Source organism: Nicotiana tomentosiformis, chromosome 12, assembly GCF_000390325.3.
Source record: "Nicotiana tomentosiformis chromosome 12, ASM39032v3, whole genome shotgun sequence".
Taxonomy (NCBI): domain Eukaryota; kingdom Viridiplantae; phylum Streptophyta; class Magnoliopsida; order Solanales; family Solanaceae; genus Nicotiana; species Nicotiana tomentosiformis.
In genome coordinates, this window is record NC_090823.1 from 21,089,495 (window position 1) to 21,114,540 (window position 25,046).

The 25,046-nt window shown below is 40.1% G+C and overlaps 1 protein-coding gene across 1 annotated transcript; it reads left to right on the forward strand.

The window, feature by feature from the left end:
- Nucleotides 1-1,351: 1,351 nt before the first annotated feature.
- On the forward strand, nt 1,352-25,003 carry LOC104110500 (protein KAKU4). The gene is made up of 11 exons (XM_070192255.1): nt 1,352-1,743; nt 4,514-4,569; nt 7,039-7,115; nt 15,826-15,944; nt 16,069-16,196; nt 20,866-21,039; nt 23,460-23,676; nt 23,755-23,834; nt 23,971-24,058; nt 24,198-24,291; nt 24,363-25,003. Exons 1-11 carry the CDS (start codon nt 1,488-1,490, stop codon nt 24,676-24,678), a joined length of 1,605 nt encoding a protein of 534 aa, XP_070048356.1. The 5' UTR covers nt 1,352-1,487; the 3' UTR covers nt 24,679-25,003.
- Nucleotides 25,004-25,046: the final 43 nt, after the last annotated feature.

Here is a 25,046-nt window from a genome sequence, read left to right on the forward strand (position 1 = left end):
GTTGGAGCTTGTGTTGCGGGACTAGTGGGTGTTTCATCCAATTCTTCTTCCTCATTTTCTTCATCCTCATTTTCTTCGTCCTCAATAAAAATATCATTATCAAATTGTCTTTGTAAAGTTTCATGATCTAGTTGTTCTCCGAAATTAATATTATAACATGCGGGGTTGGAAAAATGAAGTTTCATCAACATGAGTCATTTCATCTATATGTTTTCTAATTATAGGAGAAGAGCTAGGAGAAGGGCTAGGATTAGGATTACTACTACTTTCACCTTTACTATTTTTTTTACTAGTTTTTTTAAATACGCCAAATACATTTTTAGGTGCCATAATTTAAATACGAAATTAAATTTAAAAAGTTAACACAAAAATTAAAAACACAAATGAAATACGAAAATAGAACACGTAAAGTAAACACAAAAATTAAGCACTAAAATAATGCGCAAAAAATATATATTAAAATTAGGAGATGGAACGAGTGCACCGTGATTAAATATTGAAACTTGAAGAAATTGCCCAAAATATTGCTCCAAATACGTAAAGAATTAATTTGAAGCTTGAAAGTTGCTCCAAAAATTTATCCAAATACTTGAAACTTATCACTTGATTGCGAGAAAATTGAGAGAATAATATAGATAGAATGTAAGAGATTTGAGAGAGAACGATTTATTTTTGTGGGAAGAAATGAAGAAGGATTGGGATATTTATAGTAGAAAATAGGGCCAAAGTGTAATTTAATAAATTTAGGGATTATATTAAAAGTTTGGGGGGTAAGGGGATGTTTTGGGGGTGGGGTGGGGCCAAATATGGCTGTTTTTGGCCGTTGGGAACGGCTCCTTTTGCAATTATAGCCGTTGCCCAACGACTATAATTCAAAAAAAAGGGACGCGGGACGGGACAGGTGGGACGGGACGGGACAGACGGGACGGGCGAGACGGGACGGGACAAAACGGGATGAAATGGGACGGGATAAACGGGACGAAATGGCCATCCCGTCCCATCGCGTGTCTCGTTTAGCATGGGCCCATCCCGTTTAAAATTAAGTGGGACGGGACGGGACCGGAACGGGACGGGACGTTGGACAACCTTAGTTGAGTGTCATATTTAGGCCTTTTTCAAATATAATATAAATTTAATCCTAAATTTTATATCGCCTTATTCCGTGAACCAAATGACCCCGGAGTATTAGCCATTCTCTTTTTTACTCGTCCTCGTTTGCTAACTGAATAAATTTCGGATTTCAAAAGTTATGCTCAAAATTTTATTTTTTTAAGCTTTCGGTTTTAACTTCCAAAAAAGAAAAAGAAAAAAAAGCACAATCAGAAGAAACCAAAAAAAGAAAAAAGAAACTGCCAACAGATAACAAGAAAGAACCTGAAAATGCAACTTCTTTTTGAATCCCCTTAACCTCTCTTTCTCAGACAAAACAAAAACGCAGAAAACCAACAAAAAAACACCCGCTTTCACTCTGGGGAAATTACCACGCCATGGATTCCCGTTCCGGAGGAAAAATTGTGACGAATAGGCGAAAGAGATACGCCGTCGGTCCATACGACCGTCCACCACCACCACCGCCGCCGCCGGAAGTACAGCAACCGTTTCCTAAAAGCCCTAATTGGCTTACCGGCCGTGTTGTTCCGGCGACGCGTACGATTCTCTCCGGCGCCGCGAAGATTTTAACATCTGTATTCAATTCCGACTCTTCTTCTTCCTCGTCTTCCTCCGACGCTGATTCCATGTTTGGTACTCTTCTTCAAATCTCTCTCTTTTTTCTTGTGATCTAAAAAGTGATTAATTACGAAATGCCACTTAATATTCATCTTAAAGTAGTGAATTTTCCCTTTTTGTGCATTCTGGTGCCTTTATTTGATGTTTGTTTGAGTATTATGTTTGCATTTTGGTGTTAATTTTTTTTTTTTATAATTGTTTTTTTTTTTTGTTTTTTTTGTTTGAGTACTTTGTAAGAAGTTCCTCTTTTCATGTTTTTTGTGTTGTAAATAAATTATAGTAGGTTGGCTTAATTTCTGCGATTTTTGTTTAAAATACCAACTTTGCTGGAAATGTTATAGTATTCTGCTAGGTGTTTTTAGTTTAGTCTGTATGTGAGAGATTTTAGTACATTTAATTTTTTTTTCGTCATCTAAAAAGGGATAGATTTCAAAATACCACTTAACATTCATGTTAAAGTAGTGGAATTTTATATTTTATTTTTTACATTTTGGTCTCTTTGATATTTGTTTGAGTATTATGTAAAAAGTTTATCTTTTCATGGTTTTTGTATTTGTTTGAGTATTCGTTAATAACTTCTCAAAAGGTTATTTTTTTTTTTAAAGAACTATGGAACTGATAATTAAGAGTATGAAGTTTGGACTATAAAGGTTTAATGCCCGAACCTGACATGATTTCTTGAGCATTCTTTATGACATTGATAGGGGGGATCTTTCTTTGAAGTTACGAGTTTGGCAATACCTTTGGTCTAAATCTTGGATTTGTGCTAAGAAATTCACTTATATGTCTAAATAATCTATCTCGAACCAAGTTGTTGTTTTATCCTAGAATTTAAAACCCATAAATTTAAAATCCTGAATCCGCTTATGGACACAGACATCTTGTAACATAGATGTGGATGCATGTTCAGTGAAAAGGGGAATTCAATTGAATCCGCGTAGTCAGGGACATGGTTGTAAAAAGCGAGCGCTTCCTCGTTAAAGCGAGAAGCGAAGCGAGGCGAGGTATCTGGCGCTTCTGTTAGCTGAAGCGTAGCAGATTTACAAAAGCGCTCGCTTCTCCTGAAAAAGCGAGAAGCGATGCGAAGCGTAAGAAGCGAGCGCTTCTCTTTATAACTGGGCTACCAACATATTTAATTAAAAAAACTGTCTTTTTTTAAAACACTATCGAGCAACAACAACAGAGAAAGAAAGAGGCGGCCTAGGGTTTAAGTTTTCTACACTTTTCACTTCAAGATCATCAAGTTTGGTCTCAGGTATGTGATTTCTTCCTCCTCCTCCTTCTTCTTCTTCTTCTTTTTCTTTTTCTTTTTCTTTCACTGTTTCAGCGTCCAAATAGCAACGAAATGCTAGCTAATTCCCCCCCCCCCCCCCCCTTCAGTTCTTCTTTCTCATTCTTCTCCTCTTCTTCTTCTTCATTTTGTTGCACTGTTTCAGTGATAATAAGAATGAAATGCTGCCCATTTTTTCTTACAGTTACATGTGTTGTCTATGCAGTATTTATTTTAATATATTTTTTAAATTCCGCTTCACTTCAAAAAAGCGAGCGCTTCGCTTCTCGCTTTAAGCGAAAAGGGCTTGTCGCTTTTCCTCGCTTCACACTTTTCACAACACTGGTCAGCGAAAACAATAATATTTACATATGTAATTTGTACTGAAAAAATATAAATTTAGTATATGTATTATGTAGTAAAGGATAAACCTGCTTGATACATTTTCTTTAATAACTGAGAAATTCCCAAGGGCGGTGAGACACGGTTCAGAACTCAGTGGATTATGGACCCCTCCTCTGCCCTTCTCCGCTTAACTACTATGCTTTTGTCTTTGGTAGGGTTTGAACCCGTGACTTACGCCTAACCCACGCATTATGCGTTGCGCTCTTACCATTAGACCAAAGCCCCGAGGCAAATATGTGCCTTAAAAATCATAAATATAGTATATGTATTATGTAGTAAAGGTTAAACCCACTTGATACATTGACGTGACTTAATGTATTGGTTAGGTGGTATTACACCTGTGAGTGCTGCATGTTTATAACTCTGCCTTGCCTTTGAGTATTTGATTTTATTTATCTTGTCTTTTTGAAGAAAGGAGACCCGTTTGTTACTTAAAAAGGGAATGACAAGTAAAAGCGTGTAGCAATTCTTTTGCGCTTGACTGATGCACATTCAGCTAAGCGGTTCGACTGAATTGACCTCACTTGGAAAAAAGTACTAGTTGCACATGTGAATTGTATTAAAAATATAGATGTAGTATATGTAGTAAAGGTTGTATATGGTATCTGTCTAAACATTTGTACAAGATGGTGTGGTTTTCTTAGGGCTTAAATAAAGTGGGCACTGAAAAAGACGCGGTGAGACTTGTTATACCCCCCCCCCCCCCCCCCAAGGAAAAGGTAGTAGGAAAAATCTCGCCTACTGTACTTGGTGCAGCCCTTAACGCCGATTGCACTATGGTTTTGCCTCAAATCAAATTGCTCGCAATATCCCGCGTATGAGTTATGCATGTCGAGATGCATTGCTTGTTCTATGTGCCACTTGGAATTTTGAAACTCCCTTGCATTCATTATATAGTCTTGACATGTGTAGGAAGAATGCCTCATTCAAGCTTTAAATATGTAAAGCTCTCTTGTGCCGGTACTATTAACTATCTCTTTGACAATTTAGCATTGTTTCATCTCTGTATAATTCAAATACCATAGTGGCTGATAAAACTAGTTCTCATGGGATTGTCCTCTCATTTTCTATTTGTTCCTCGACTAGCTTGACGTCTGGCTTTTATTGTAGCGGATGATGCTAGAGAACATAATGATATTGGCTTGGAAGTGGATGAGTTAAGCAAGGTAATTTCACAAATCTGCTTATGTTATTGATTTTCAAGCATTAAGAATTGCGTGATTTTGTACCATGATTCTCCTAGTGATACTAGTTTGTTCGGTTGGTTTGGGTGAAAGTTATCTGTTGCATATTTAAGTGTTTGTGATTTTGTACCATATTTCTCCTTGTGATACTAGTTTGTTCGGTTGGTTTGGATGAGAGTTATCTGTAGCATATAGGGTTTCCTTTTTAATGGGGATACCGTTGGTTTGGATGTTCTTTTTTTTTTTGATAGGTGAGTTGGTTAGCATGTATTAATGTGGTTCGCCTTTGTTGTCTGCCCTCTGTCAATGTAAAGGAGAAAAATAGAGGACCATTTTTACCTGTTTTCATTTTTGAGCTGTGCTGTTAGGAGATTATTACCTCTGAGGAAAGATAGTCCTCATAATCCAATATTCCTACATACTATCTTTCTCTATTTTGTATTCCAATAGTAGTGGCAAGAACTGAAGAACTAGTCATGAATTTCTACACAAGTGGAGTGAAGTAGTATCCTCCTGTGGAATGGAACTAGGTGACTACCCCTTTATTCGAAGTAAGCCTAGGTAACCGCAAAAAAAACTACTTTCAATAAAGCACAGTTAGAATTTATCCAAAAAGTAAAGCACGGTTAGGAAAGTGTCTATGGGGATTTGCTATTAAAAGATGATACTTCATGGGAGAGCATAATTGTTATAAAATACGGGAGTGGTATGAGTGAATAACTTTTAGAAGAGATGACATACTCATATAGGCTTATATAAATAGAAGTACTCATATGGGGAAAATATGTTGAAAAACATTGTGAGGGGAGTGGTCTAGTAGTTTAGTGGTCAATGAAGTGAATGCAAACTTGGAGAATAGGGTTCAAATTTCAGTAGAGACAAAAAACATTAGGTGATTTGTACCTTCTGCCTAAGCTTTGGTGGATAGTGTTACTCGATACCTATGTCGATGAGAGGTAGGAGATACCCAGTGGAATAGTCGAGTTGTGCGCAAGTTGAATCGGAGACTACTTAATTTTAGTTAGGAAATTGAAAGTGAATTATGTTTCACAGAAAAAAGTTTATAATGATGGCAAATTTCCTAACCAGGAATAATGTTAACATATCGTGGAACCTACAATTCAGGAGACCTTACCGTGGCCAGGAACTGGACAAGTTGGAGGACTTTTTCATAAAGATTTTATGGTTATATCTTAAATTGATTCCTAAGTTAATCGCAGGAAAGAGTTGGTTGATCTAGAAAATATAGTTTCCTTGTAAAATCTTTCTGTCCGTGATGACCAATGGTTGTTGTTGTTGCATTTCATATCCTTCCATTGGTCATCACGGACAGAAAGATTTTAGAAGGATATGAAATGCCTACATGGTAATTTATATACAACTCGTGTCTTGAGAAAGGTCTATTGCATGGTGTTCAACATGGAATGTCTTCCTAATAATCAATCAACTATCATTCAGTCCCAAACTAGTTGAGCTAGGTCATGTGAATACTCTGTAAGCATTGCATTCTGTTCATGTCCATTTCATTTAGTACTAAATTATTTGTTTTCTGAGGCAAGTTAGAGGTTCTTTAAAGCAAGAAGTTACCTATATACCTTGCTTATCCGTACACGGACACAAATCTTTAACTGGAATAAAATTCCTGGTAAATACTAGACCTTAAGTAAGTGTGATAGAATAGTTCAACCTTAATACCAACTAGTTGGTATCGTCTAGATGGACCCTTTTCCTCCATAGTGTTCTATTCTTGGCCAATTCCATAATATTCCAGAGATTGTAGGTCTTTTAAGACAACGTTTCTTCATGTATTTTTAGGTCTACCTTGTCCATCGTTGAGAATCCGTCTCATAAAATTCATTCTCTTACTCCCCTAGGTGGCTAGGTCTACCTTGTCCCATCACCTTCCATCAACATATTGTCACGACTATGAGTTTGTGCATTTGAAACGCCATCATAACAATAATGTAGAGAAGAGACCGCATCTTTATGCAAAAAAAAAAACAAGAAGAGGATGTTGATCATATGTATATGCATTACTAGTATGTTCATGATTTATGGACTTTTGTATTTTTTGGCATAAATTGAGTGTTATTGAATACACTACTGAGTACTGAGTACCTTAGCAAGTAGAACATTGAAGAGGATGAACAAGGCTAGGAAGGAAGCACGAGTTGTAATTGCAACATGTCCTTTTTTGTTTAACGGAGAGAGAGAAATAGACGCACTTTTGAACACATCATGGAGAATAAAAAGGCCCCTTTCTCGTCATTTTTTTTTTTTTTGTAGAAAAGGAAAATACCATTTGTAGAGTTGGGTAGATACTTTTGAGCTGAAAACGAAAGATTTACTTGCAAAGTTTTCGACACCAAGTTGGTGTAATATGATTAATTACTTTTGGATTATCAAAAAAGAAATATTTATACTCTTTTTAACTTTCTTTTTGGAATGAAGGATCCTCAATTAAGTGGAGAGAGAAGTACAACGAAGCACCTAATTGAGCAGCTACTTATGCAGGAGACATTTTCAAGGTTAGTACAAACCTTTTATTTATTTAGTCTGCTGAAATTTCTGTTTTATTAGTGTTAAATTGATCTATATTCTTTGTATGAGACTTGTGTCTTATCTTTCTGTGATTTTTCCTGTCTTTCCGTCTACAGTCTTTGTGGAAGTTCACTTACCTTATTCTTGAACTTTAACTTTATATCTTAGCTTTTTATGCGAGTGTCATATTGGCCTTGATTTGTTTGAATTTTTTTTATTGCTTCCTAAGTTTACTTGATGCGGAGCTTAAAGTTAATTTTATTGTTCTATCGCTTGTCTGCTCCCTTTGGCCAGTTTGGTAGTTCTTCTAGGGTTTGCTAACATTTGAAACTCGTCATGCTGATGTAGTTTGTATAATTTTCTGGGAAAAGGATAACAGGAAGTTCAAATTTGGATTCTTTCGTGATTCAGACTCATGATTCTTCCATGATTCACACTCATGATAAACATTCTCTTTATATTTTATTAGAGGCCTTTTTTGGTGTTTTTTTTTATGAAGTAAGTGGAATATATCATTAAAGGCATCAAGAAGATGCAAAAGTTACAAAAGAAGTGAGTTTGACAGCTCATTTACAATTAAGCGCTACAAAACTAGAGAGCTGACAAAGTCCAAGAAAACATCAGAGGTTTTTATAGTAGTAAGGTTAGCCCAGTGAAACAAATTAACCAAACATCTAGCCTTTAAGCAACCTATTGAAGTTGATAATCCATCAAAACATCTACTATTCCTTTCGACCCAAATACACCAAAAAATGCTTGCAGGTACCATATTCCAGACTTTTTTGATGGTTCTGCCAACTTCCCTTGAGGTCCAGCTCACATATGCATCTCTGGCAGAGAATAGCATAGTCCAGTGTAGACCAAAAATACTGAGAAACATGTTCCATATGTCTGTGGCTATTGAACAGTGGATGAGAAGATGGTTAACAGATTCTGAGTTAACTTGGCACATGTAACACTTGTTGGCCAGTTGAAAGTTTCTTCTGGTAAGGTTGTCTTGGGTGAGGCATGCATTCTTTAAGGCCAACCAGCTGAAGCAGCAGACTTTGGGTGGCAGTTTTGTCTTCCATACTAGTTTCCAAGGCCATAGATCAATCATCATATTGTTGGAGCACAATTTTAGCATACCCTGCCTTGACATAGTAAGTTCCATCCTTTGCGTTTCCCTATTTCAGTGTGTCCTTCAGCTGAGTGTTTATAGTGCAGCTCTCCAATAACTTTAGCAGGTCTATGTAATCCTCCACCTCCCAATCTTGCAGGTTCCTTCTGAGGATCGGGCTCCATGTGTTGCCTTCTCTGTTATGAGCAACAAAGGATTCTGGATTTCCTGCAACAAGGAAGAGATTTGGAAAAGCTTCCTTTAGTGTTGAGTCCCCTATCCATTTTTCAGTCCAGAATTTTGTAGTGGCCCCGTCACCAATCTGAAAGTGTACGTTATTAGAGAAAGCTCCCCATAAATTGTGTATGCTCTTCCATAATCCTGTGCCATAAGGGGTTCTAATTCTATTGGTACACCAATGGTTGAGTCTACCATATTTTGCTATGATAACCTCCTTCCATAAGCCATCATCATCCTGATTAAACCTCCAATGCTATTTCATCAACATACTTTTGTTATGTAAGGCGAGGTCCTTAACTCCAAGTCCGCCAAGTGCTTTCGGAAGTGTGACTTTGTGTCACTTCACTAGGTGAATCTTGTGACTGATGCTATTCCCTTCCCATAGAAAATTCATTCTTATTTTGTCCAATTGCTTTTGAACCTTTGCTAGGATAGGAAAAAGTGTCATGAAATAGGTGGGTATGCTATCTAATACACTATTGATAAGGGTAAGCCTACCACCAAGAGATATGTATTGCCTCTGCCATGTAGCCAACTTCTTCTCAAATTTTTCAACTACTGCATTCCATATCTCAGTGGACTTGTATTTGGCACCTAAAGGAAGACCCAAATATGTGGTAGGGAAGGAGCCTGTATTGCAACCCATAATGTCTGCTAGTTCTAGCAGATTTGGGACCGAGTTCACTGGATAGATAACACTCTTGAGCATATTAATGTGCAGGCCAGACATAGCTTCAAATATCATAAGAGTAATGTTTAGGTAGAGGACTTGAGACTTATCTGCTCCACAGAAGATGAGTGTATCATCTGCAAACAGAAGGTGTGACACAGAAATAGGAGAGCTCCTGTTGTTACCCACTGAGAACCCTTCAAACCATTGTAGTTGTTTAGTTTTTTCAAGCATTTTACTGAGTCCCTCTATAGCCAATATAAAAAGGAAGGGTGAAAGAGGGCCCCCCTGTCTAATCCCTCTCTTTGGAGAGAAGAATCCCACTGGGCTTCTATTAACAAGAATGAAGTACTTGACTGTGGTGATGCAGTATCTAATCCACTTGATCCATTTCTCTCCGAATCCCATTTCTCTAAGAATTGAGAATAGATAAGACCAACCCAATTTGTCAAAAGCTTTTTCAACATCCAACTTGAGCAAAAGTCCAGCTTCCCCAGTTCTCATTTTCCAGTCCAAAACTTCATTTGCTATAAGAGCAGCATCAGTTATTTGCCTCCCCTTGATAAAAGCATTTTGATGACCAGAAACAAGCTTCTCTATCACCCCTTTGAGTCTTTCAGCTAGCACTTTAGCTACAATCTTGTAAATGCTGCCTATGAGATTTATAGGTCTATAATCTCTTAGCTCTATAGCTCCTTTTCTTTTAGGGATCAATGCAATAAATGATGCGTTGAAAGACTTAACCATGTGACAGTTTTGATGGAAGTGGTTAATGGCGGCAAGTACATCATGCTTGATGGTATCCCATGACTTCTGATAGAAGGCCATTGTGAAGCCATCTGGACTGGGGCTCTTGTCAGGAGCACAAATGTTTATAGCGTCTCTCACTTCTTCTTCTGAAAATGCATTTTCTAGACCCACCCTTTCTTCAGGAGTTAGGCGCGCTAGACCCTCAAAATGTGCTGTAGGTCTCCAATCCTCATCCTCAGAGTATAGATTCTGGTAGTACTCGAGTATTTCACCTTTGATAAGATCTTTGTCCTCAATGATTTCATCGTCCACCTTTAGCATGCCTGTGCAGTTGTATCTTCTATGGGAGTTAGCAACTCTTTGGAAGAATTTTGTGTTCCTATCCCCTTCTTTAAGCCACAAGCACCTGGATTTTTGTCTCCATGAAATCTCCTCTGTCTTTGCGAGCTGCTGTAGTTCAATCTTTAAGTTCAACATTGTTGTTTTTTCAGCTGGGCACAAGATCCTACCTTCAGTTAGTTGCTCCAGTAGCATTAGTTCCTCCAAAGCTCTGGCTTTCCTTGTTTCTATTTTGCCAAATACTTCTTTGTTCCATATGGATGTGTCTTTCTTCAAATGTTTCAGCTTTTGGAAAAGGATAAAGTCAGGGGTACCATTAACCATGTAACTCTGCCACCATTCTGCAATTTTTTCCCTGAAACCCTCGTGTTGTAGCCACATATTTTCAAATTTGAAATAGGAAGGATATGTTGACCAGTCACCACTTTCCAGCACTACTGGCCTGTGATCTGATGTAACCTTTGGGAGAGCTAATTGCTTCACAGAGCCAAAGGTGTCATTCCATTCGTTTGAGATGAAGAATCTATCAATCCTAGATGTTTGAGCAGAGTCTTCTCCCCTAAACCAGGTATATTTGGCTCCCTGGAGTGGGAGATCAATCAATTCCATATCTTGGATGAAGTCAGAAAAATTTCTCATAGCTCTGGATCTTCTTATGCAGTTGAACCTTTCATGTTCAAATCTACATACATTGAAATCTCCGCCTATCACCCAATGTTCACTCCATAAGCTCCTTATGGCAGACAATTCCTCCCAAAAATCTGATCTTTCCCGATTGGAGTGAGGCCCATAGACTCCAGTGAAGCACCACCTAAGATCCATCTGGACCCCTTCAAGCATTGTGGATAAAGAATAGAAACCCTGTTGAACACCAATACAAGTCCATAATCTCCTGTCCCAAAAGATAGTTATTCCCCCACTAGAACCATTTGCCTGGAGTTCTGCCCATTCTACCCATCTTGAACCCCAGATGCTCCTTGCCATCGCAATTGAACAGTCTTCCAATTTTGTTTCTTGTATACACAAAATGTCTGGCTTCCACTTTTGCACCAGAGATTTAATAGTGTTTCTTTTACCACTATCATGTAACCCCCACACATTCTAGGTGATAATTTTAACTCTCATTCTGAAAGAGCTTTTCGTTTCCTACCCCTCATAAGCCTTTCTCCTGAACTGCAGCTACCTCTTTCATAATTAATCATACCCCTAAGGTTGTTTACCTCAATTTTCCCTTTCTTTTTCGATTTTTTATCTGCCCTTGCCTTGGTTTTTTGAAGCTGAAGTTGATCCTTCCTCTTCTGTTCCATCCTCAATATCATGTTAAGGATTTCATGTTCAAAACCCGAGACATTAATACCAAAAGCTTTGCAAGCCTTGGCCATGACAATTTTTGTCCACTGTGTTGTCTCAATCACAGAAGGATCAGCAATAGAGTGGTTGTTCTGAGAGCTACCCTCGTACCAGGGAAGTGGCAAAAACTGACTGCAGGAGGAGAGGTCCGACTCAGAAGCACTAACCAGAGTAAATGTCAGCTTCAAACGTGGGAGCGATGATATTGACATGCATTGTGACTGGTCTGCTTCATCGTCTGCCTCGTGAGAAGTTTCCTCGGATGCTCCAGTGATGAGCTCTAGGGTTTGCTCCATCTCTGTCTGGATAGAGGAGGCCTGTGGTGAGCTGGCCATATGACATAAAAGAGTAGGGCTAAAACATAAAGATTGGGCCGGCCCAATCTTTCTCCACTCCATTTGTTTTCCCCTTGCCCTGTTTTTTAGCCTTTCTTCTTATTGGGCCCTTTTTATAATAAGCCCGATCCACAAAATGTGACTTATGAAGTGGCTTAGTGTTAGAGGGACCTGGCTGTGATTTTAAGATGCCTTTCAGGGGCCCCACGTGCTGAGGCATGTGCCTAGTAGTAGTTTGGTCAGCTACTATTTTTGTGGGACTCAATGCAGTTGTGGGTTTTGGAACAGACACCTGGCCAATAACCCGTACCACTGTTTCTTTTCCGGCGATTGCTGGACTGGTATGGCCGTCATTGATAATGGCGATTTCAAAGATCCCATCTTCAACCTTCAACTCAAACTTCCCAGGTATTGCAAATTCTGAGATCTTTACACAGATTCGAGCCCAGAAAAAATGAGTTCTTTTCTTGGTATCTTCATCGACACCAATATATCCCCGCACCTATCACCAATGGGTTTGAAGGTGTTCTCTGACCATGCATGTAAGAGAATGCCAAAAACCCTAATCCATCGTTGCTTTGGCTGCTGTATATTGGGTCTAGAATCTACCATTGGTGACCATCATTTAAGAGACAATCTCCTTCCATTCCAAAACCAATCACCTGTTTTGACTCTCTCCGCCTCCTGCCTAGAAGGGAGCTCAAAGAGGAACTGATTGTGGGTGAGTGGTGTAACTTTGAGTCCTGCTGGAATTCCCCATCTACGAATGAACCAGGGTTGAATGACTTCACATCTTGGGCTCGAATTGAAGGGTCATTGAATGTTCCGACCAAACAGCTAGAAAGGAACTGAAGTTTTTCACCTCTGACAGTATTATCTTCCTCTTTCGAATGCTGTGCTGGCTCTGGCCATTTGTTGCTATCAGCTGCAACAACATAGGATCTATCAATGCTTACAAATCAGTTTAAAACTGGGTTGTGTGGTTTACCCAGAAACCTGAGTATTTTCTCCGCCACATCTCCCCAACCCCAGTTATAATCTGACTCCGGGATAATCACTGCTGATTTTTTATCTCCCAACCAAGACTCGATTCGCACAAAGCGACCATAGATGTTGAAGTTTTGGTACACTCTGTACACATACGATTGTATTTTCCTTCCCCATCTCTTGCATCTGTTTCCTTTACTCCTCGTTGCTGATTTGAGGGCTTCACAAACCCATCTGAGGTTTTCATCATCTATCTTCAACCTGCTAGTGAAACGATGTCCTCGCTCGATTAGGACGAACCATCGAGTTAGACTGTCTCCGATGTCTGCTAATTCGAAGGATTTCTCCCCTGCCAGAAAAAAAAGATTTTCTTTTCCATCAGAAGGTCGGCTTGAAAAAAGTCATCGGGAAATTTTTCAAACATCAACTTTTATTACACTTCTCAAAAGATAGGGAAAAAGAGAGATTAACTTTTTATGAGTTTTCCTTGTTCAGGCTTATTTTTTTATTTATAAAATTTCTGCAATTTGATGAAAATGGGTGTCATTTGTGTCTGATTTTGGGGTTGAGTTGTTGTTTATGGTTTGAGTTCCAGGGTAGCATAATATGTTTAATTGGTTAGCTGGTTCTGAAATTCTTTTGCAATTGGCATAGTTCTTAATATATAAATGGTTTGCAATGCCTCCAATGCATAGGAATAAGTGCATTTACTCTTTCACTTGATGCTCAAGAGATCTAGCAATATTTGAGAGAACGTCTCTTCTTCCTAGAGCTACGTTTCTCTTTTTCCATTCTATTTGAAATTGTTCTTTTTTCTTTTGTGTTCTGAAGTACTATCAACTGACACCTATTTTCATATCTTTTTAACCCTTTTTGTCATTTTTGAACCATATGGTTCTCTTTTTGTATCTGTTATCGTCATATCTTGTTTGGTTTTAACAAGAGGAAGACCCTCATGCTTGTCCTAAATTTCAGTGGGATATAATTTTGAAGCTAGTTTAGCTCCTGAACCCAAATACCAATAGATTTAGAAGATCAATTCGTAGTCATATCTTCAGTGAATAAAATACGCACATACACATGCGCGCGCGCGCGCGCACACACAGAGTTACGACCTACCATCTAACAAAGTAAGATGCTTAGACTATCTAATTGAATGGTTTTTTTTATGAGGATGTTGATATAATTGTGTACTTCAAATATTGAAAGAATGAAGAAAATGTTATGATTGCGTAAAAACTAAAAAGAAGGAATTGGATAACAAGAAAGTTATATAGAATCTAGAAAGAAAGTGAGCAGTGAGGAAAATCTTTCAATATCTGCATAAAGGTTAGAGTATCTAGCAAAGTACCTATGTATATTGCTCTCTCAAGCTGATTTACGAATGTTAATTGCATACTTATTTCTCCTAATAAAAACAAGTTGCATATATATTTCTAATACTTGTCAATTACATGGTCTGTCACAGCTTATGCAGCATGTTTGACTCTGTTCAGAGATTAAAAAGTTAGTTTGGCTTGTATATTCTATTATCAATAGTTGAAAGAAGTTACTTGTAAAAAGTTGAAAAAAGCTTGAAAGTAGTAGTTGAAAACTTGGTGTAGATGGATACCATGTATTGTGTTTTAAATCTGAATTGCTAAATCAAATTTTAACTTTGATGATGTGAAAGTCGTCTAGGATATTTCTAACTGTAGGAGTGTGTTGGGACATCCAAAATGGGAAGTGTCACATAAATTGGATGTAGTAATTATTGAACAGAAGAAAGATTTCCCAGCACATCTGGCAACTGTTACCACATGATGTCTTAAGTAGTAATCAAAGGGTAAAAAATGCACGCAAGGGTGTGAGCTACTAGTCAACAAAGTGGGTGTAAACCTTAGAGACTAGGGTTCAAATCCCAACAGAGACAAAAAATACTAGGTGATATTTTTCCATCTACCTAAGACTTAGTGAGCAGAGTTACTCGTACATGTGCTGGTGGGAGGTAGCAGGTACTCGGTGGAATAGTCAAGGTGTGCAAGCTGGACCGGACAAATAAAGTAATAAAAATGTACAGTTGAGGTTACTTGAACAGTAAACTACTGTGGCAAGAAATTGTTCTGCCTACTTGTGTCATTTCCGAAATTTGAAGTAACCTCTGAATCTGAGATAATACAGAATATGGAGTTTGGAATTTCAATTTTCTGTTGGGGAAGAAAATGAAGAAGACGAGCAAGGAAGAATATAGTAATGTGGTTGCTCTTCCTCTTTCTGCACTAGGGGAGTGGGGGTGGGGGTGGGGGGAAGACGAGTAAGAAACAGGTCTGGGCTGCTAGCGATTTGGAAGAAAAGGTTTAGACTTGATATTAGCAGGTTTGAGGAAAATGGGATTCATGTTTAGTACATACGATAAGCAAGTCCAACTAGATAAAGCGGGTAGGGCTCTCTCAACAGCTACATCTTGTGGTAAGTGTCATACCAGAAGCTGAGCTCATGTAATACTGGTGATTGCCCATTTTGCATTGAATATGGTGGTAGATGCTATTACCTTGTACTTGCCCTAGAACTGAAGAACACTTTCACTTAAAAAGTCCATTCATCCCTTTACATGTACGTTTGTAAATAAGCATACAGTTTGCATATTTTTGCTTCTTTTTAATGTATGCATGTCTATGTTTTTCATAGAAAAAAAAAGACAGTTTCTTCTTTGTATGTTTGTCTTCAATATAATCGTTCCTTTGCGAGTTGTCCTTAAATACTGCTGTGGATTGATGCAAGTTGAATGGAAAATTGAATAGGACTCCAACCTTTGACAGTCAGATGACATGCATGTGTAGCATTCGAGCAAAATATGGGGAGAAAAATAGAAAAAAGAGGGCGGAAAAAAAGATGGTTATTTTTGTTTAAATTTCTTTCTCGACCTTATTCTAATGTTAACTTTGCAGGAAGGAGCGTGATAGGTTAGTAACAATCATCAACTCCAGGGTTGTTGATTTTTCATCACTAGAAGGAGAAGGCAGCTTTGGTTTGCGCTCCGCAATACCTGATCAAGCAATTGCAGATGGTAATAACATAAAGAATATTTCATTCTCAAAAAATAATTCAAAGAATCTTTCATGTGGTATGGCTGCCGTTCTTCCCGTAGAGTGTTTGCATAAAAGCTGAATAGTCATCTATGTCTCATTCAGATACGCTGGATCTCAGCAGTCGTGCAATTGTAGAAGCAAGGAAATGGTTAGAGGAAAAGAGAGAGGAAAAGAGAGACGGATTGGGTTTAGATATTACTCACGGAGGTTTAAGCTCTGGAGTTAAAAACGTGAGTAAAATCTTTATCTCTCTGTGTAAGTCTTTCATTTTGCAACCATCTCATGGTTTATTTTAATTTACTACATTATGATTTTCCAGCTTTATTAACTTGAAATTGTTTACAGTATTTTTTTCTTCACTGGCACGAATGTCTTCCTGTAGTTTCTTGACCAGATTTCTGTCCTCTCTTTCACATACCTAATGTCATGGGCTGCTTTCCATCATCGACCCATGACCCCTTGGACGCGCTCCGTGGCGTCTTGGCAAGCCTCCCAACGCCTAGCGCCACGGTCGGCCCCGTGGTCTCGGCAGCGCCAAGTGACAAGCGCGCATGCGCCTCTGTCGCCCCACCGATAATCAGTGCCAGCACCCAGCAGCTGGCGAATGCCATTAGTGCCGCGCGCACCGACAATGCCGCGAGCACAAACCATCATGTTGCCAACAGCGCCGCACGCACAGACAGTGCCCCACGCGCAGATCCAATGCCAAGCACCAGCGCCCAGCCGCTGGCAGATCCAAATAGTGCCGCGCGCGCCAACAGCAATGCGCGAGCAATGCGCGCGCGGACCCTGATGCTCAAGACAAAGTTGCTGCTGTCAGACTTGCTTCCACCTTGTAGAAGACTAAGTCCTTTTCATTGTAATTATAGAGTAGTTTTACTTCATTCATTTTCTGTGTGTTTCTACAGCTTTCATAGGTCAACTCATGTAACTTTGGTTTATTTTTTTTAAGCATTATTAAGGGGGACCAAAGCATTCAAACATTCAAGCAATCAAACAATTCTCTATACTGGTGTCTCTTCCCCCGACACCGCATTGCATTTTGTAATAGCTTTCATCATCATCGATACAATCATCATCTTTCATCATCATTGCTCATTTCCGCTGCTCAATTGCTCACGACATTAGTTTTCCCGTACGGCACTGACAATCTAGTCTAGCGTACGGAGGGGACCTCAGTTGGCGGACAGCAACCGTACTGACATCGGTTGCCTAGCCTTACGTCGCCCTTCGAAGGAACTTCAGGAAGGCGCCGCGTAACAGTTGGTATCAGAGCCTAGGCTCGACATCGGACGAGGGAACACACATTGGCATCATCATCACCATTTCTGACCATGGTGAATTACGGGGATCGCATCACGACCCTAGAAGAGACGGTTGACGCATTACGGCCCATCGTGGATACGTTGCCTGATCTAAAAACCAGCCTAGTGCAAAGGTTGGACGACCTAGACCGCAGAATGCGGCAGGCCGAAGTTGACATAGCAAACATCAGTCGCGACTCTGAGGAAGACTGGCAAACGGCAGCCGTCGAGGCAGCCGAAATTCATGGCAAATTCGAGGATCTCCAACAGGAGCGTGCCGAGGATTTAGCCCATCGGGAACTAGAGGCAGACAGACTGACCGTCATGCAGCAAACCATCGACAACTTGATAGGCCAGCTCAATGTTGTTAATGCTGCCCTTCAAAGCCTGCTCAAAGGAGGCGAAAACCAAATCAGGGGTGCCATGAACATTGCCCCCATGCCACAAAAGCTTAAAATTCCGGAGCCAAAGCCATACAACAGAGCCCGGGATGCTAAAGAAGTGGAAAACTTCATCTTCGACATCGAACAATACTTCGATGCCGTAGGACAGTTGGAAGAATCCAAAAAGGTAGCAACTGCTGCCATGTATCTTCAAGGCGATGCAAAACTCTGGTGGCGAGTCAAATACGAAGCCATCAGGGCCAGTGAAGATACTCTCAACAATTGGGCAGAACTGAAGGCAGCCATACGCCTGCAGTTCTTCCCCGAAAACGTGGAATACAACGCACGGAGAAAGTTGCGTGAACTCCGCCACACCAGGTCGGTGCGGGACTACGTGCGAGAATTCTCCGCACTCATGCTAAACATACGGGATATGGGGGACAAAGACAAACTGTTTGCATTCATAGAAGGTTTGAAACCTCATGCTCGTATGGAGCTGCAAAGACAAAGGGTAGATACCCTGCCCAAGGCCATTCAAGCTGCAGAGTGCCTTGGGGATTATCATTTGGTAACTCAGAAGGATAGGTCCCGGCCGCCTGTCCGAGGGGGATATAACAGGAGCCAACCTAGCAACGGTGGCCCTAACAGAAACGGAGGAGATCGAGGTGCATCCAAATCCAAGACTCCTTCCTCAAGCAGCAACAATGCTGCTTCAGTCAACAACAATCAGGGGAGAAAGCCCCCTTCAGAGTGCCGTCATTGCGGCGGGGAACATTGGAACAATCAATGTCCCAATACACAAATCAATGCTCAACAGACTGTTGGAGGCGAGTCAGATACTGACGACTCAGACGGCCCAGAACAAGTAGGTGCCTTCAACGCATTTGTTGGCTTCATTCATAATACCTTGGTGGGAACCAGTGCTGGTAACCCCAAGAAGAACGCATGCCCAATCGTCAAGAAAGGGAAAGAAAAGGCAGATGAGAGGCCTCCCACCACACAAAAGAGGACCTTAATGTTCGTCGAAATGAAAGTAAACGGCAAACCTATTCGAGCATTGATAAACACGAGTGCTACCCACAACTACCTGGCCTCAACTCAGGTGCAACGCCTCGGTCTAGCGGTGAAAAAGAGTAGGGGTCTTGTCAAGGCTATCAACTCTCCATCTCCCCAGTGAGTGGAATATGAAGCTTGGCCCATACAAGGGAACATTCGACCTACGCATAGCTATCATCGATGACTTCGAACTGATAGTGGGATTGGAATTCCTCATGCAAACCAACACCATCCCGGTACCATATGCCAACATGCTCCTAATGATGGGAGACAATGGGGCCAAACCCTGCACCATACCGTGCATACCCATAAAGATGACCGCTGAAAACATCTCGGCCATGCAGTCAAAGAAGGGAATCAAAAGACCTGAACCTACGGTTCCGGCTGCCCTCAACATCATCAATCAAACATCAGATCATCGGCATCTAGCGACTCATGGCGCCCCTCAGTGTGTGAAGACTTGTCAAGCATGCCAAAAGGACAAGTCAGATCACTCAGCACAAGCGGGACTCTTGGAGCCGCTACCAGTCCCACAGAGACCTTGGGAAAGCATTTCCCTGAATTTCATCACAGGATTACCCAAGGTCGGCAATCTTGCAACCATCATGGTGGTAGTAGACCAATTTTCCAAGTATGCTACCTTCATCGCAGCCCCACAGAACATATCGGCAGAAGATATAGCTCGACTCTTCATGTCAGCTGAACACACCAGCCTGGTGGAAAATCCATCCAGTCTTCCATGTCAGCCGCCTCCGAGCATTTCAGAAATACATGGAAGATCATTCAGAAAGCCACCTCACAACACCGAGGGGAACAGACCTCCCAGCCAACAAGAGCCTAACCAATCATCATCATCCGGTTAGTAAGGCTCCGAGGACGTCGCCAACTCAGGTGTGGGAGAATGTCATGGGCTGCTTTCCATCATCAACCCATGACCCCTTGGACGTGCCCCGTGGTGTCCTGGCAAGCCTCCCAACGCCTAGCGCCACGGTCGGCCTTGTGGTCTCGGCAGCGCCAAGTGACAAGCGCGCATGCATCTCTGTCGCCCCACCAATAATCAGTGCCAGCACCCAGCAGCTGGCAAATGCCATCAGTGCCGCGCGCACCGACAATGCCGCGAGCACAAACCATCATGTTGCCAACAACGCCGCACGCACAGACAGTGCCCCGCTCGCAGATCCAATGCCAAGCACCAGCGCCCAGCCGCTGGCAAATCCAAATAGTGCCGCGCGCGCCAACAGCAATGCGCGCGCAGACCTTGATGCTCAAGGCAAAGTTGCTGTCATCGGACTTGCTTCCACCTTGTAGAAGACTAAGTCCTTTTCATTGTAATTATAGAGTAGTTTTACTTCATTCATTTTCAGTGTGTTTCTACAGCTTTCATAGGTCAACTCATGTAACTTTGGTTTATTTTTTTTAAGCATTATTAAAGGGAACCAAAGCATTCAAACAATTCTCTGTACTAGTGTCTCCCCCCCGACACCGCATTGCATTTTGTAATAGCTTTCATCATCATCAATACAATCATCATCATCAATACAATCATCATCTTTCATCATCATCAATACAATCATCATCTTTCATCATCATTGCTCATTTCCGCTGCTCAATTGCTCACGACATTGGTTTTCCCGTACGACACTGACAATCTAGTCTAGCGTACGGAGGGAACCTCAGTTGGCGCATAGCAACCGTACTGACATCGGTTGCTTAGCCTTACGTTGCCCTTCCAAGGAACTTCAGAAAGGCGCCGCGTAACACTAAGCTTATTTTCCTTGAGTCTCTACGTACTTTAGCTTGTAAATACGAAAAAAAAACTTTAAGAAGAGGTCATTGTAGTGTTGAGTATAAATTGATTCTGGAAACTTGAAAAATGAGACAGTCTCTTTCCCGCTTAGTCTTGAATTAGTTGCGTAGTTTATATGTGTACTTTATCAGAATCATTGTTTATATGTGTATTTTATCTGTAATATTAATGCTACTTCTAGCTCTCATCATTTACGTTAAGGAGCTTATTGTTGCTAGTTGTTTCCTATGTAATATTTGCCTGAACAAAGATTTCTAATTTTTACTGCTGTCAGCTATGTGATACGCAATGGAGCATATGCAATAACTTGTCTTGATGCTGTCTTTGATATCTTGCTTGTGTAACGTAGGTGGATGATACTTTTGGCTCACCGGTAGATATGGCTAGGTCATATATGAAGGTTCGTCCTCCATGGGCCTCTCCTACTGTTGATCAGAGTGGACTTGGAACCCCCTCACATCTGAAGGCAAAGCTCTTTGAGGAAGGAACACCGTATACTGGGGATTCTTCTTCTTCCTTAAAGGTATTTGAAGATTTCGGAATCGCGTTCATTGCTGCCGTTTCACCTTCAATTTGGAGGATGTACACCCTTATGTATGGAATGGTGGTTATGGTTCAGAAATAATATTTATGGAATGGTGGTTAAACCTTGGTTTGCTAACATTAGACAACAATGTCCTAAATTACCATTGCAAGATTTGATGATTCAAAGAGCCGAAATTTGGTTAGTTATTTCAGATAGAACTGATTTGAAGGATTTGAAAAGCAATAAATTGGAGACTGGTGCTATTTTCTTGTTAGAAAGTTGAAAAAATAAGATGAGAAGGTGACAAAGAAGAAAGGTTGCTTAGATGCTGTTGAGAATATTGTGTATATTCGTTAGAATCAATTAGGGAGATATTGTTTAATTGTAGTCATGTAGTCTTAATTTGTTTCTTAGGTTAGAAAATTGTTTGTACTGTTTAAACATCCAATAGCTTAGGAGAATGATGAAGCTTCCCTCTCCCGTGTATTTTCTCTTTCTCACATGGTAGCAGAGAGAGGAAGAGATTCTGGCTTCTAGTCTCACCGCCACCCATTATCAAAAAAATCTCCACGTGCTTGGCGATGAAAAGAATCAAGCCCACACATGAGGGGGTGTATTGATGAGATAACTAAATAATAGAAGTATTCTCTCTTTAACATTATAAACTTTTAGATGAGATGGTCACATGCTTTAACAGTATATACTGACTAATATCATATGGTGTGAATCCAAGCATATTTATGCTGACCGATCGCCAGACAGAAATAGAGGAGTACTCACAAACGTGGTGCTTTTTAGTTTATATCGTCGTTAGAAATTGATGATGCTTTAATGTCTTGTATACCATTTAGTTGAGTTCGTTTTTTGAATAAGAGCATATCTTATCATTAGGTGAAGAAGGGATGCTAAGGAGAATTCTAATGTTCTATGCCTGAAGTAAAGAATGAGTAATTATGGCCTAGGATAGAATGGAAGGGGATGCAATAGCTGTCATAAATCCAGCCTTTCATGCTTGTCATTTCCACTTTTCCTTGTATACTAGAGGGCTAAATCATGGTGCATCTATTTGATATTTTGGTGTCGAATAATGGTTCTTTATTTTCCTGCTTTCTTTTTATTACAATTCTGCTTTACTTTCCTTTTTCTTTATCTACAAATTTCGGAATTGTTTTGCTTTTTTTTTTTTTTTTTTGGGAGGTGGTGGAGGGAAGTACTCGGATACTCTGTGATGACTGTTTTTGTCTCTCCCATTCCAAACTTCCTACCTCTGTCAGGTGGCAGACTAAACTTCTAAAAGGCTTATAAAATTTCCATTACTCCCTCCTACTGCATTCTCTCTCTTTTGGTGTCTCCTACTGCATTGTTGTCTCATGAGTGGTTCATTTTCCCTAGGCACTTATGTGTTGCTTTCATTTTGAAAGAACTATGATCGGTTTTGTAATTTTGCATTATTTGATTTTTGGGTTATTGCTTATAATAAAGGTAGCTAAAGTTCTTCGGAGATTTATCATGTTGACTTCAAGAATTTCTCAAAAACGTCTTGGTGCTTTTACTGTGAATTTTTTCTCCTAATGGTTGCCAGCAGAGGCAGATCCACGATTTGAAGTTTATGGGTTCCTATGACGACCTTAAGTTAATGTACAATAATAATTGGGTCCACAATCAGATATTTATAGATATTTTGTGGATTTTTAATACATATACAAGGTTTGGACAAAAGCTACTGGGTTCACACCGTAGGATACATGGTATATCCGCCCCTGCTTTCCTGTTTAGTTGTTGCTTAGATAGTGTTCCATTTTTTGTGCGCAGTTGACGTGTTTGTTTGAATTTGGTTGATAGGTAAAACACTTTTGTTAAAACCTTCCTCCCTCGACAATACCTTTTTCCTCGGAAATCTCTATCTTATATTATGTCATCGTCCAAGCTATACCTTTGATCACACTTTATGACTTGAGTAGTGATTTGAAGGAGGCTCCATGCTTCTGAACTTAGTAAATCGGGCATGTCATGTTGCCAAAGATGATGCAACAGCTACCAAGCAGTAGTAAACCCTTTTTACTTTATCAATTTTCTATTATTTCCTCCTAGGCTTACCAGTAGTACTAAGACTATTTTTATATTATCTTGTCATGGTTTTTTATTATTACATGTTGTGTTTGTTGTTGTTGTTGTGCCATTTACGCTCGTCACCATAATACATTGTTGTCACCTTTGTTTACTACTTGGTTGCTTTATCTTATCTCTACTGTTCCTTGAGCTGAGGGTCTATCGGAAACAACCTCTCTATCTTTATAAGGTAGGGGTAAGGTCTGCATACACACTACCCTCCCCAGACCCCATTTATGGGATTACACTGGTTTTTTTTTTTTTTGTTGTTGCTATCTTCTGATATGTGTTTTGCAACTGGATCACAGAAAAAGAATTCTTTTGCATCTGGCTCATGGAATATTCATGATGAAATACGAAAAGTACGGTCAAAAGCAACCGAGGATCTGTTACGTGCTCGCCCTTTCAAGGCAGAACCAAAATCTGCAGTTGGTAATTTGACAGGAACTAGTACCGGAGAGAAGATAAATAGCTCAAGTTCTTTGAGACTTACTAAACTGTCAGATGTACCAATTAAGTGGTCAGGTGTGTTAAGCTCTAATCTTGCCTCTTTCTGCTGCAAATTACTCGCTTTCTGTAGAACCTCATCTTTTCCCCTTTCAGATGTGGAAATAACACAAGATGATGGAGAAAATATCACTCAGCCTCTAAATCCTGCCTCTTCCGTTCAGCTCCATGATCAGGTAATTGTTTTAGGGGTTTCAGTTGCCTTATTCAGTATTTGCAACATATGGACTAAAAAAATATAGCATCTCGTATGGACAACAGAATATCATGTTCGCTTTATACTCTTGTCCTAATACTATTCAAGCTTTACAGGGTATTGAGGTAAGTAGGGTTGGCGAGCATGCTGCTTGTGAATCGCACAGGCCCAATGGTCCAGCTTTCCCCTCAGAGCACAGTGATGGTACTTGAGGCCATTCTTTATAATATGTTTGTTGGTTTTATGATGTGAAGCTAATTCGAAGTAATGGGTTCAAAAGTTAACTATTTACTTCTTACCAGGACAATTTCTCTTACACATCTAACTGTTTTTACGTGTTCAGGTCTTCGTATAACTGGCGCTGATGCACATGAGGTGACTCAAACAAATGCAGCACAAAGTTCTAATGGATATGCATCTATAGAAATAGAAGCTAGGTAAAAATTAATGGCGTAGCTCTTTTAGTTTTCTGTAGCTGGAACCGCAATAATGCTGGTTCTGTCGACAGTTTGTCTGCAGGTCTAACATCAGGACAAAACAATGTGCATGTCGGCGGTGAGAAGCCTAAACCAGGAATGTCGATTCAGCAGAAATTGACTGAATCTACCCAAGTCGAGGATAAGTGTGAGCTTCTTAGCGAATCTGCTGTGGATGTACCAGAAATGAACGAAACAACCGACAGTCCAGCTGCTTCGATGCCTAGTGAAGAATTATCACAGGAGGAACCGGGTTTGGTACGTGAGTTGGCAAAGAATGGCAAAGTTGTGAAGCAACAAGGAAAGAGACCAGTCAGAAATGTGAGAAAGACGAGAGCAAAGAGGTAAATGATGGGATACGTAGACCAGGCAGTTTGTAGACCTGAAGCTTCTGTATATTAGCTTGAAGGAGAAATTTAAGCAATTGTAGGAGTATACTTGATTAATTTAAGCTATTGTAGGAGAATCCTTGATTCATCTTTTCCTTTCTTTGTAGACCACGTTGTGTAGTTGTATTCTTAAGTTCGTGTAGGGGACTATTACCAATACTCTCTCTGTGTGTGTTTTGTGTCGATTAGCACAAAAATATGATGTTGCTTTCCAGGTTTTCTGTAACAAAATTATTTTTCTGTTGAATCGCAAAAGTATGCTTTTATATAGCATTTAAATCTAACCAGGAGGCAAATCTCTATTAATTTCCAATTTGGGTTCTGAGG

Coding starts and splice junctions, on each gene's coding strand:
- LOC104110500 (XM_070192255.1), top strand. CDS start 1,488: ATGGATTCCCGTTCCGGAGGAAAAATTGTGACGAATAGGCGAAAGAGA. Junction 15,945..16,068: donor TGATCAAGCAATTGCAGATG/GTAATAACATAA, acceptor TGTCTCATTCAG/ATACGCTGGATCTCAGCAGT. Junction 16,197..20,865: donor TAAGCTCTGGAGTTAAAAAC/GTGAGTAAAATC, acceptor TGTGTAACGTAG/GTGGATGATACTTTTGGCTC.